Below are 13831 nucleotides of genomic sequence, written 5' to 3' on the forward strand. Positions count from 1 at the left end.
CAAACTGGGTTAACGACTGAAGGGGTCCCATGGTTCCGTGTATATATTTCTCATAGTACTTAACCCTCAAAGCTACCTTGTGACATATACGGCCCCCAAGTGAACTTTTCAATGGCCAGAACTTTGTCTTTCATCCTTGTATTCCCTGGCACAAAATAGGAGCTTCAGAGATGTTTGTTAAACTAAAATAATTTCTTTACTTCTCCAGTCAACTTGTAATGTAGTTGCTAGTTTCCCCATCTGATTTTTTTCTTCTCCTTAAAGACATGCCAATAGCTTCTGGAGAATAAAGACAAGGGCTTTGAGCCAAGAGACAGAGAAAAAGAGACAGAAGAGGCACATGCCTTGTAACTATGTTGTGACTTCCCTGCTTGCTGGCCAGGCCACACCCCACCCCACCACAACAGTGGGCACATGATCCATTCTAGCTGTTGGAACACATCCCCCAGGGATGTACATGAATGTAACACAAATGGTAGAGGATGAAGCAGGAGGAAGGCCATTTGGACTCACTTGAAACACACAAAATAATGGGGTTCCCATAGGAAAGAGGGATTCTGTTACCTAAAGAAGTAATAAGTGAAAGAATTTGGGTAGATAAAAATTATAGCTACTATAACCTACTGTAAGGAAACAGTATGTCTAGAATCCCCTTGTTCCCCTCTTGTCCACCTGGCAAAGTGTCATGCTTCATGAACTACCCCAAAATTCATGACTCTGTAGAGTCTTTCCTGACATCCCATGACCAAAGTTGTTTCCCTTTTTAAGTTCCTATAGCTTCATGCTCAGTAGCAGGTATAATGAAGTTAGATAGGCCTGGATTCAGATTCTAGCTTTGACTCCTCATCTTTAAAATGGGGCTACCACTATCGACCTCAAAGGATTGTTTTGGGGATGCCAATATAAAGTGACTACATACACTGGGCACTCAGATAATGTTAATCTTGCTGCCTCCTCCTCCCCACCTTATGCTGTATTAAAATGAATTCTTTGAAGAATTAAGTTTTTACTTTTCTGTGTGGCAACCTAGGCAGAGCTTGGCATATTCTGGCCTCATGATAAATGATTAATAACAAATATGGAGAAGAGGATACTGTACTGATGGGAAAAAATAACTCCCTGTAGTAAAGTTGGCTGTTAGCAGGACTTGGTCCTTTGGTAAACTACAAATTACCTGAGTATAAGTGCCGCATTGTGTAAATCTCTGCATTATCCTTGCCATAACTTAACAAAACAGCTTTGCTGTTAAAAATTAAAAGACAGGAGATTGGATAGCCCCAGGATGGGTGAATTCGGGCAGCTCCTCCTCTCAAGAAGTCAGCCTTATAAAGTACGTGGCCATACTGCCCTCTGGAGCCTGCAGATTTTTCTCAGAATATCACTGAAATAGATCTTCCTGTTAAGAGCTATACCCAGAACCCGGATGAAGCTTGTCCGTTTTCACACGTGAAATGCTCCGAGAAGCTCTTCTAAATTTCCCAAATAACAAATTATAAAAATAGGGAGACCCAGGAGTTAAAAACATGAAGTTTCCCGTTGTTCTTTCTCAAACTTCTTTTTAAAAAGTAACCATGTGTATTGCTATGATAGTATAATCTATATTTATTAGGAAGTTGACAAAACAAAACAAAACAACATTTGGCAAAAGAATGCCAATTTATTCATTTTTGGACACATGAACACAAAATATCCCTGCAGGCCAAAAAAAAAATTTGCAAATTTAAACAACCATCATCTTATCTCAACATGGGGATATCACCCCTCCCTTAATAGTTTAAAAAGTACCTCGTATTGCTAGAGACATACATCCAGTCCAAATTTAATAAAAATACATTTTAAAACATTACAAGTCTAACAATATCGAAACAAAAATGACACCATTAGTCAAATGAACAAATGCAAACATTTTTTTCAGTCACTAGACATAGAAAGAGCATGAATATGTCAATAGCAAGGGATAAGAAAATGGTTAATCAATAACAAGATCTTCCTTTTAATTTTACAAGGAAAAAGTCCTTGGAGTTGAAGCAGTATTGATACAATGCCCTCAGCCTCCACTTTCTTAAAATGAAAGCAGAGCTACCACCTTGCTATTGAGCAAGAAAATCTTACAGCACATCCACAGAGGGTCGCTAGGGCAGGGTGGAGAGGGTGGGCCCGATTAAACAGCGGATTACCTTTTCATACAGGTAGCTGAGCCAGTTAGGTAAGCTCTGATATAGACTGGGCACCAGATCCTAAAACACAGACTGTATAGAATATGTCTGCTTGTAAATTGTCACCTTTGGAAGCAGCAAATAGAAATTATAGTACGAGTGAATATGTTCTGCCTGCCCAGACTGCTGGCTGTGTTAAGCCAGTGAGTTCACTTTGCAGCTAACCACCACAACAAAACATAATGGGTTCAACATTTGGATCTTCACCACTCTTTGAAGGTCCCTGTGCCTTCTCCCCAAATTGTTACTCTTTAGCATTGCTACATTTAAATCTTTCACACCACACGACAGTGCCTAAACAGGCGGCACTAAAAAAAAAAAAAAAACAACCAAACAGTCTAAACCTACTTCTAGAGAATGCACACTTCCCATTGATTGACACATGCATAATGATTCAGTCAGTCCCAAGGGTTTACTGTGTTCAAACTGTCAAGCCAAATTAAAACTATGCTTTCAGACCTGCATGCAAGAGTATTGCTGCAACTCTGATTCTGCAGTGATTACCTCTTGAAGACTCACCCCTCAGAAAGTTTTTTCCCCAACAATCTCAATTCTCTGTCCTTCCTTTTGTCTAAAACCATAGCATTGCACCCTTCAAGGTACTGTTCTCCTATAAAAATAGGCCTCCCGGCTTTTCCTCCACCACTACACTGATTTGCCCCAGTGTACTAGGACTGAATGAGGTCTTACAAACTACAGTTCAAGGTCGAGCATATAGCCCAAGAGCAGGCAGGCGAGTCAGGGCTTCCTGGCACTCTGCCTCGCTCCCTGCTTCATACATGCCAGGAGATGGTAAGAAGGGACGCTTCTTCTGTGCATTATTAACAAGCAAGTCCGAGGCACTCAAGTCCAGATGTGGTGCCCATCAGCCAGCCAGCCACCAAGAGTTCTTCACATCCTGGACTCTAGCAAGTCCTCCATCTCCTAAGAAAACTTTTGTTTTTCCTCATCTTGGGTCAAGGGTAGCCAAGCTGAAGGATATTTTCTGTGCTCTCCCTGAACAAGTGTGAATAAAAAGCAGCAGCCAGCGCCTCACCAACGTGTCCTGATTTGTAGTGCCCAAGTGAGGTATTTGCAAAAAAGGAAAATCTTAAGAAATTAACATCTGCCATCTTCTTCACTCCTGCCCATGTTGTGCCTCAATTACAGAGCTTGCTTTCATCCCACTCTGTGCAGAGAACAAGGATGTCTGCACTCGTATCTTAATGAGCTTTTAGGATTCGATATACATTATAAAACTCTCGGAGACCAGTCTCAGCAAACACTGGTGGCATCGCTGATCAACAGCACATGGAAATGTAAACTTTAGTGTATTTACAAGCTTGTTTAAAAGACTGAAGGAAAACAGTGCTTTATATTGCTGGGGTTTTGAGAAGGCTAGTTTAAGAGATTTGGATCAGCTAATGAGTTTAAGCAACATCCTTCACCGTTAGATCCAGTGTTTCCCCCACCAGCAGTTTCCAGACAGAGGTGGCAAAATTGTTTTACCACACTGTATCTGTCTCCTCCCCCGGCACCTTCCTCAACCATATGGAAGGGCTCTGGACCTTTTATCCCTCCTTCCAGCTCTCACTCCCAAGGTTCCAGGACAGAGAATTACAAGTCAGTAAAAGGTGGGCTGGGAAACACTGCCTGGAACTATCAAGACTCTATGTAACTGTTGTCCATTCACAAAGTATTATCTACACTAAATACAAAATACATTTTCCCCCACATTGTAACTGATGCTTGCTTTAGATCAACTCCCTTTGAAGAAGAAAGGAATCCTGTCTCCCTGTGAACAGAATCCAAAATCTATTAAGAAAAATCGACCTCTTCTATGCAGTTTTAGTTTAATAAAAGGAAGGAAACCCCGCCAAGTATATTTTAGGTTGAAAGAGAAGCAAAACATTTGCGCTACAAGTAATTGTGAGTGACCTTGATTCCCAGGGAAAAAAAGTTTTAAATGCTGGTACATTTTTGCAAGTTGCAGCATCACTCAAGGTACCCTAAGGATTAGCAAAGCCTATCCAATAAGGAAGCATCCTGGTTCTAGTTTATTTTAAAACAAAGTGATAGGACACCAACTGTGACTATAAAACAGATTAAAAATAATTCTTTAAAAAGGCATGGAAATATACGTCTTTTCTGACTAGCTTCAGAAATTGCCAGATTATGATCTATAAGAAACAGCTGATAAAAATCATACTGAAATCTCATCTAAAAAAGTACATTGTCAGGCGGAGGAAGAGGAGGGACCTTAAAAAATGTTTATTGCCAAAGATAACTTTCTATGAGAAAAGTTTAAAAATCATTTAGATCTAACAAACCACACAGCAGCATAAAATGGGCACTTTTGAGAACTCTGAAAAATACTAAAAGCTAATTTTTTTTTTTCCAAAGAGGGGGAAAGATGAGTACTTTTGCCATGGCAGTGTTATCTGTCATCATGGCATGCATCACATCTGTCTGTGTTACACATTCACAAAAGTCAACCAAATAAGAGAACTGCCTGTCTGAATCTGCAGCCAAATATAGTGCAATTGCCTGGCAGCCTGTACTTGCACCAGCACCAGTCTGTAGAGATCAACAGAGAAAAGTAGTAAAAACTCATAAAATTCTGTAAAACTTACAAAAAAATTAATGCTCATTCAAGGCATTTACAGTGGCGAAGTCAGAAATCTCCATAAAAAAGCCTATGGACCCACACAGTTAAATAGTTACACTGAACTAAAGTAGATTGTTTGGTTTTTCTCTCCCATTTATGCACACACCCCACTCAATGAATACAGAAAAAAGGAAAAAAAATCTTCTCTGGTAAGACTAGAGGGATGCGGTGAACACCACAGCTAGCAAAATAGTCCATAGAAACCTTTCTCATAAAGTCCTTTAGAAAGTTCAGGCTGATCAGCCTTTGCATGATGAGGTAAAAATTCAGTCCAGTGCATCAGAAAAGATAATCTATGAGTATCTATTACTTTTAAAAAATGGCTCAATTTTGTTGATGCATCAGACAGTGCTGTGAAGTATAGATTCAGTGCAACTATTCCGAGTTGCTGGTAGAAGACCACCTGAAGTCAACTTGGCTCTCTCTAGAGGCAGTAGGCATTTGAAACATTTTGAGGCTGCGTGGGATAACAAACTGGTTGAGTTCTTTTTCTGAGACTCTCAGGCAAAATACATGGTGTGCTGGGTATCATGGTGGATTTGCACAGCTTTAGCCAAGGCCTGAGGATCTCGGCCATTGCTCTGTCCTGACACATGACTGCCTTCCGCACTGTAAAAAAAACAAAGCAAAAAAAAAAAAAAAAAAAAAAAACAGTGTAACAAAAGACCAATTCAAACTTCAGGTTTCAAATAGCATGAATAGTACTGGATTTGAGATCTTGAGCTCAAACTGTGACTCCTTAAATAATCTGTAATGTCTCTCTAAACATCAGTTTGCTCAATTGAAAAATACAACTTATTTAGACTGTTGCAATAATTAAACAGAATAGTGTCTGCAAAGACCCAGATCTTTATCAGTGCCTAAGCAAGGACTTCCCTGTCTTTTATGTCTGGTTAATGCCCACTTGTTCTTTAGTTTTCAGTTAAATGTCATTTCCCCCAAAGAAATCTTCCCTGACTCTGAAGTTCAGGTCAGAGCCACATGAACTGTACTTTCATGAAATCCTCTACTTTTATTTCACTTAAAAGATCATTATTTGGATAATTATTTATTCCTCTACCAGGATAGAATCTCCAAGAAACTAGTAAATTTGTCTGTTTTACCACTAAATCCCTAGTGCCTGGCATATAACAGTGTCTCAATAACCATTTGATGAATCAGTGAATGTGCTGAGCACAGTGCTGGAACATAATAGATACTCAGCAAATGATACTGTGCCACCAGCCTTTCTTGTCTTCCCCTTACTAGCTATAGGACCTTGGACAAGTAACAACCCCTCTGAACTTGATCTTTTAGGATAACAATAACTTCTGAACATACCTCTTAAGGGCACCATGTGATACAAAGGGCTTAGTAAATGGGAAATTATCATCCCTCCTGAGTTCTCTACTTAAATTATTATTACCCCCTATCATCTAGGCTCAAAATCTTGGTCATCTTTTACTTCATCCTCTTCTCTGTCACGCACGTCCAACTGACTGTTAAATAATATCTATTTAATCCCATGACTAGCCTTTTACTTTTAACAAAGATAATCTTGCTCTAACATACTTTTCCAGCTTCATGCCTGCTATTCTCTGTTCAAATGCTCCAGTCAAAGAAAACTTGCTACTGTCCAAACACGTCACTTGTCTTGTCTTCTTTGTGTCCGTTATTCCCTCTGCCTGGAAAATTCTTTTCTCTTCTTTATAGAGCCAAATCTTACCCATCCAGCTATGAAATCTCTTAACAGACTTTCCTCTGATGTTCAATTGCACTTTCATCTCTACTGCTTTGAGCTAATCATCAGTTTTATGTTTGCCTATATTGTCTACCATACTGAAACATAAAATCCCAGGAGACATGTCTTCCTCAACTTACTGATTTTAGTACCTAGCACAGTGCTGGGGACACAGTGAATACCTAATACATGTGTTGAATGAATACGTATATTACAGAATGAAAGGTACAAAGCTGGGCATTTTCCATAATAGTGCACTTTCAACCCGTACAGAAATAGACTCGCAGTGGAATGTCTACTATTTAGCAGCTGAATTCAGACTTGGGGAAGAGCCCAGAAACTGCTACACTTCACAGATGGTCATTTGAAAAGAAAAATTAATGGAGAGAACTTGTTTAGCTATTCCATAGTAGCTCAGTAACAGGTCAATATGTCTGATTCTTTTGAGATCTTTATTTAGGGGTGAGAATGGTCTGGTACCCCACCTTTTCCCAACACAAACCCAGGTTCCTTCTGACACATTCTCCAAGATTGTACTGAAAGTAAAGTGACCTGGTCAGGACCTCCCCTTTGCATGAACTGGAATCCACAGGCCTGTAATTGCTCTGACTGGAGCCAGGGCACTGGGCTGGACATCTTGCGAGGCTGCTTAGTACTTGAGCAGAACTGAAATGCATTTGGTTCTAAGGGAAAACCACAGGCAGTTCCAAATGAGATTCCTTTTTAAGGGGGACAGACATACCATACAAGTGTGAACAAGCCTGGGCACTTTTTTGAACCAAAAGTCACAGTATCAGCTTTTTGGACCAAAAGTCGTAACATGTAACTTTATTTGCTCCATGAAATGTAGACCCTAAAAGGAAGTTTAGCTCTTCCTAAAAGTTTTCAATGGTAGCTCATTTTTAAAAAGAAACATACTGCCAACACAAACAGAAAGATTTTATTTGCCTGAGAAACTTGCCTGTCATGATCCTTATCCACCAGATGATACCTTGCCCTGAAGGCTACGAGCCGGGCATAATAGGCAGGGGCTGGAATAGAGACTGAGCGTGTGCAGCGCACATAGGTGTGACATAGCTGGTAAGTCAGTAACTGGAGCTCATCTGCGGTGAAGCAGTTGTCATCCCACAAGACCTGGTAATGTGAAGGACGGCTGGTTCCCTGGAGAAAGAATTGTATGATTAAGGTCTCTGACATGGGTGTACTACCTAAGAGGAGAATGGAAACCTACCTAAACTCAGAAATAGTCCTGCCTAGCACACCTACAAGGAGATAACTTAGACCAAGAGGTAACAGTTTTAGGACACAAGTATTAACAAAGTTATGTACAGTGTTTAATAACAAATCTACTTAAACTAGTTCCTGAATTTTCAAACACCTCCCTATCGAGTCAAGTATCTGGACCAGCTTCCAAATTACCTGAATTCCCGCATGACTACAGAGGTAAAAGTCAAACTCGGATGGATGTGTGATGGTGCTATCCACAGTAGTGCCTGCTGGTACATTGCCACTTTTCCCTACCTACCGAAAAAAAAAGGGTATAATTAGTCATCAAAGAGCTAAGTTGGGTTCAGGCCATTAGTAACAAGTAAGTAAACTGCTCTTTAGTGAATTGAAAATTGGTTTAATTCAAGATGTTGAATTTTTTGTAAATTTCCCTTGGCCCAATTATTTCATCCTTAAATATTTTCACAAACAAATATACTCCACGGTTTCACTAAGGGAATGCAGACACGAATTATTCTACCTGTGGCTTTGGGCTGTATTATTGTCATCAATTTTATAGATTACACGCTGGTATGTTCACAGAGGGGAAAAAAAGACATTTAAGATGAACAAGTTTCCTGAGGGAAAAAAATCAGTTTTATTCTTTATTTGGAGTTAAAAAAAAAAAGTCAACTTCCAGTAAAAGTTAAGATGAAGGAATCTTCAAACTGGTTCACCAGGTTCAACAAAACTAATACTTGTACAGGATCAATAAAAGAATTCACTGGCACATGCATTATCAGGAGGAGTGTACTGAAATGAGAATTAGGAAAACCGAAGTTTCAGTTCTAAGCCCTTCCTTGCAACTACATGCATTGAACAAAGCATAGTATCTTTGGGCCTCAATCTAACCATCCACAAAATTAGGTGATGATTGCTTACATTTTAAAAATTCTCAAGTTCTTCTATAATCAAACTCTAAAATCAAACTTCCAGAAAAGCAGAAATATAGAAAAATCTTGCTATTTGGTCAATTTCCATCCACTTCTGCTGTACAGAAAGATTCCATATAGGAAGTATATTTAGCATATTGGCACAAATTTTATGGGAATTTATTTGACTCCATTTTAACTATTGTTCACTTCAGTTGAATATCATATGCTATTCATATAATAAAATACATGAGTATAGAGAAATCTCATTCCATCAAATTCATATGTGACCTTGGGTACCTATCTAGACAAGAGGAAATGTAACTGAGCTGTAATCATTCTAGTATCCTTCCCCAAACTGTATGCTTTAGGAATGTTAGTTCTGCAGGATGTGTTTAGGTGTTTTATGGTCAAATAAATTTGAGGGACACTGGTTTAAACCAAAGTTAAGAGGCCTTTCTATTGCATGACTTCTCAGAATGTTTATCTAGTCATGCATAACCTTCAAGAGGGAGAAGGAGTATACAGCACTTCCTGAACTTATTTGACCATAGAATCCCCTTTTTAAAAATCTCTTGGAATCTACAGATGAGAACCTAAAGAGGTGCTGCTCTGGGGGAAAAGGGTCCCGTCATGTTCATTTTAATAATTATTGCTTGAGCACCATGTGCAAGGCTCTGCAGCAGATGCTAGGGATGAAGACAGAGGCACAGAGAGAACTAATAACCCTGCCCTCCTACTCTTCATCAAAGTCTATGCAACGGACAGCAACACAATGTAGTAAGGGCCTTATGGAAGGCAGTGGGAAAAGTTGGTAAGAGGAAACAGTTGAGCCATGCTTTATAGCAGTGGTCCCCAACCTTTCTGGAGCCCAGGTAGTTTCGTGGAAGACAATTTTTCCACAGACTGGGGGGAGGAGGAAGATGGTTCATGCAGTTGTGTGAGCAATGGGGAGTGATGGGGAGTGGCCAATGGAGCTTCACTTGCTTGCCCACTGCTCATCTGCTATACAGCCCAGTTTCTAACAGGCCTTGGACTGGTACAGGTCTGTGATCCATGGGTTGGGGACCCCTGCCTAATAGGATACATAGAGGTTGAATGGAGGGGGGATGGAATGGAAATGAAGACATTCCAATATCCTTTAAAGTCAGGAATGGATGAACAAACTGTGATTCATCTGTATCACAAAATACTACCCACCAATAAAAAAGGAACAAGCTATTGATACACATAAAAACTTGGTTGAATCTCAAATGCACCATGCTAAGTAAAAGAAGCCAGACCAAAGGCTATGACTTCTTTTCATATGACATCCTGAGAAAGACAAAACTCTAGGGACAGAATATATATCAGTGGTTGTCAGCAGCTATAGGTGAGGGAAAAGGTTAACTACAAACGGCACAAGACAAGTGTGTGTGATGGAATCATTTTACATATTAAGGTGTAGTTACACAACTATATGCATTTGTCAAAACTTGTACAACAGTACAATAAAAATGGTGAATTTTACTGTGTCTACATTATATCTTATTATAAAAACAAGGGGGGAAAAAGGTGGGATGGATGTGGTCATTCCAGGGATAAAAATACACAATATACATAGGAAATGGAAATAGTCACATCAGTAATAGAAGGTGTATGAGTACACGTTGAAAAAGCCAACTGAAATATTATGCTTTGGCTACCTCAGGAAGACACTGAACACCATAAGAAAGCATTTCGTACCCTCAAGCATAGGCAGTGGGGGAAATGCGAAGACTTTTGAGCAGTGGAGTGGCAGGATAAGATCTGTATTTTAAAAACCTAGCCCTGACAGCAGGTGGAGGATGCATCTGTGAACGAGGAATGGAGACAAGGAGACCTCTACGAGTCTTCTGCAATCCTAACGAGTTCTGCCTGGGGCAGATCGGACACACAAGAGAGGAGCTGAGACAAGAGATTTCAGGACAGAACACAGAAGACTGTTTGACCAACTGAACACAGGAAGGGAGGAGGGGAATAGAGGAGACAACTCTTAAGAATTGTCTAGCTTGGCTAACTAATACAGTGATACCAAGCAACAGAAGGACAGAGAATCGGGGGAGGAATAGCTTTTGGATGAGGAGAATCCTATTGTTTTGGATTATCCTAAAACAATCAGGAAAGGGTTTACATGTGTTTTGCTTGAAACGCCTGTGGTAGATTGGATCACTGGGGCCAAATACTCTAGAGACCCTCTGGCGGGGGGAGGGGGGACAAGGGGGTGGGGGTACATTATACATCCCTACCCAATTAACTCACAAGTGCCCACGTAACTTCCTTTGACTGATAAAATGTGGCCTGAGATGCGCCACTTCTAGGCAGAAGCTTTAAGAGCCAGAATATGGCTTGACGTGTACTTTTTTCTCCTCTGCTACAAAGACTGGCCAAGTTCCAGACAGATGCTTCTCCATCATCCTAGGTTCCAAAGGGAGCACAGCGAGGTCACAGCTGCAGGAGGGCCACAATGAATGTGTAATGTGAGCAAGAAATAAATCTTTGTAAGCCACTGAGACTTTGGAGTCTTTTGTCACCACAGCACAGCCTCGCCTATTTTGACTGACACAATGCCTACGGAGCATCTAAGTAAACCGATAGACAATTAGAAGTACAGATCAGGAGCTGCACAGAAAATCTGGGGCTGGAAATACAGACTTGGTAATCAATAAGCAAATCAGTGAAGCCAGAAAAGTAGGTGAGACTAAAGAGAGTTGAAATTCAGAAGAGAGAGATATGAAATTCCAGGAAGCATTAGTGTTCAATGGAGAGAGGAAGAAGAAGAGTCAAAGAAAGCCTAATTATAGAGGCGGGTAGTGAACCTGAAAAATCACATTGCTAAGTCCAAAGAAGGCAACCATCCATAAGTGCTGCAAAGAGGTCAGTGTGGGAATTTGACAAGCTGTCATTGGATTCAAAATGAGCAAGTCATTGAGAGAACAACCTTGGTGGAGTCAAAGAAGTCAAAGTCAGGCAACAGAGAACTGAAACATTATGTGAGAAGGTACAGGAAGAAAGTCAAGTCTTTTTTTCTTATAAGTTTGGTCATTAAAGAGCCAAAAGGAAAAAAATGGCAGGTAGACTGAGAGAGAGAAGGGAAGTTTTAGAGAAGCCTGAGGAAAAGTTAAGAAACTTTAGAGGATGAGGAGAAGGAGTCAATGGAATGGGGAAAATTGAAATTTTGAAAAATAATGGATAATTAATGAAGTGAGGCTCTGGAGAAGGCAGAAAGGATTAAAACCAAAAGCACAGGCTGGAGTGGGGAAGCATAAGTGGGAACGGTTAGCGTCCAAGATTCAAGGAACAGGGTAAGAAAACGCAAGATTTAGCTAAATTTGAAAGCAGAGGAGAGGAAGCTGAGAAAATTCATGCCTTCACAATTTTGTTTTCTGGAGGAAACAGAAGGTTGCTCTATTGCTGGCAATGTAATTTGTTGGCAATGAAGGTGTCATGGTTAGGGTTGGGGACTTGAGAAGAGTATAAAGGATTGGAACAGATGCTACGGAGAATAGGAAAAATGAAAAAAAAAAAAAATTGCGGCATCAAAGGCCTGGCTGAGATTTGCTATCAAGAACTTGTAACATGGTTCATTACTGAATAAATGACTTTTTTCCTCAGCAACTTCAACCAGCCTAAGAGTAGAAGCAAAGGAAACAGGCAAGTGCATTAATTCAGAGTTGGGGACTGGCAAGAGGCATATTTAGAGAACTGAAGATGTTGGTAAGTGTTAGGGGTGCAAAGTAGACCAAGGATTGCGACTGTCAGTCTTCAAAGGTCAGGAGTAACACCGGATGGTCAAATATAAAGCTATGAGATCGGGATTTTAGAAAAATAATCCAGGTCTTAAGTTACAGGAGTAGCAAGTTGACAGAGGGATGGAGAGTGACTATGCAGTTAAGGAGGGGATGGTAGGATACTTTGTGCCTAGAGCTCAGGCAAGAGTTCAGAGAAGGTGAATTAGCAGAATCTAAGAAGTACTACCAAGTCAGAGTCTGGGCAATTTGGAAGACAGTATTTTGAATCTGTGCTGATTGATGAACCTATGGCCCAAGGATAAAACCTTAGTCCTCTAATGATTCAGAAAATGAGAAGAAACAGCTCAGTTTTGGATTAGAGACAAAAACTAAGCAAGCACTAGAAAACAGTGAGGGTCACCCACAAGACCACAAGATTGGGCAATGGACAGAACCGGTCTCTCTGGGAGCCAGTCAGAGGGGACCTGAAAAAGATAAAGTAATGTCACAGAAAAGACCATAAAATTAAAGTCATTCAACACTATGTGCCTATAATTCACCTAGTTTGTACATTAATATCAGATTATAAATAGGTTACACAAAATGTTTTTTTTAATCGAATGCTGGAAATTGTACCCAAAATTAACATGCATTTACTAATTTAACCCTAAACAACCATGGAAGCTAGGTATTGTATTTACCACACTTTATAGTTAGAACCATTAAGCTTAGAGAACTTAACTTGCCCATGATTAGTAAGTATGACATCATAAGTATTCAAAGTGCATACCCTAAAAATCCTCTGCACTGATATAAAATTATTTGGAAAAGAAATGCTTCTTTATACCCTAGACCCAGGCCTTAGACATTGATAACAAAAAGTAGCAAATGGCAATAAAGTCCAAATAAATAACCCCTCTCTTTGGAGCTTGTCTATATCACCATAGTGTACCTGGCAAGCTTTTTATTTCCCCCTCTAAAAACTCTAGAAACCAGTATTGCTGTCACGTAACAGAAATATTCAGTCTTAAAAAAAAAAAAAAAAAAGAAATATTCAGTCTTGAAACCTATATCATTCAGAATTGCTCATCTAAGCTCAACTGGAGTTAGTATGTTTACTAAATTATTATTAGGCACTTCTGCTTTTAGAAAAAAATTGTATGTATGCCTGCTCAAAACCACATTCACTTGCATCAGATAATAAAGCTTATCCTATGTATTCTTACCCTTTCTGTTTTATCTGCACAGAAGAGTCGTGTGTGATGTCTTTTCTGCACCACAATATAGGTTATTCCTGGCCGGTAATCTTCTTCCAAGCTAATACATGCCTTTCGAATTGCTATTAGTTCTGGCCAAGCTAC

General features: G+C 39.8%; 1 protein-coding gene across 3 annotated transcripts in view; it reads right to left on the minus strand.

The window, feature by feature from the left end:
• Nucleotides 1-1637: 1637 nt before the first annotated feature.
• Nucleotides 1638-13831, minus strand: part of LOC102406337 (protein argonaute-4) — a 34543-nt gene continuing 22349 nt past the window's right edge. For 2 of the 3 annotated variants that reach the window (XM_044945266.2, XM_025289102.3), the window contains 4 exons: nucleotides 13697-13831; nucleotides 8003-8104; nucleotides 7545-7744; nucleotides 1638-5472 (listed from right to left, as the gene is read on the minus strand). In XM_044945266.2, the coding sequence (XP_044801201.1) occupies nucleotides 5364-5472; nucleotides 7545-7744; nucleotides 8003-8104; nucleotides 13697-13831 (546 nt within the window). In that variant the 3' untranslated portion in view covers nucleotides 1638-5363. The remainder of the gene's footprint in view (nucleotides 5473-7544; nucleotides 7745-8002; nucleotides 8105-13696) is intronic. The other variant, XM_025289103.3, reaches the window with a different exon arrangement.

Source organism: Bubalus bubalis, chromosome 6, assembly GCF_019923935.1.
Source record: "Bubalus bubalis isolate 160015118507 breed Murrah chromosome 6, NDDB_SH_1, whole genome shotgun sequence".
Lineage (NCBI taxonomy): Eukaryota > Metazoa > Chordata > Mammalia > Artiodactyla > Bovidae > Bubalus > Bubalus bubalis.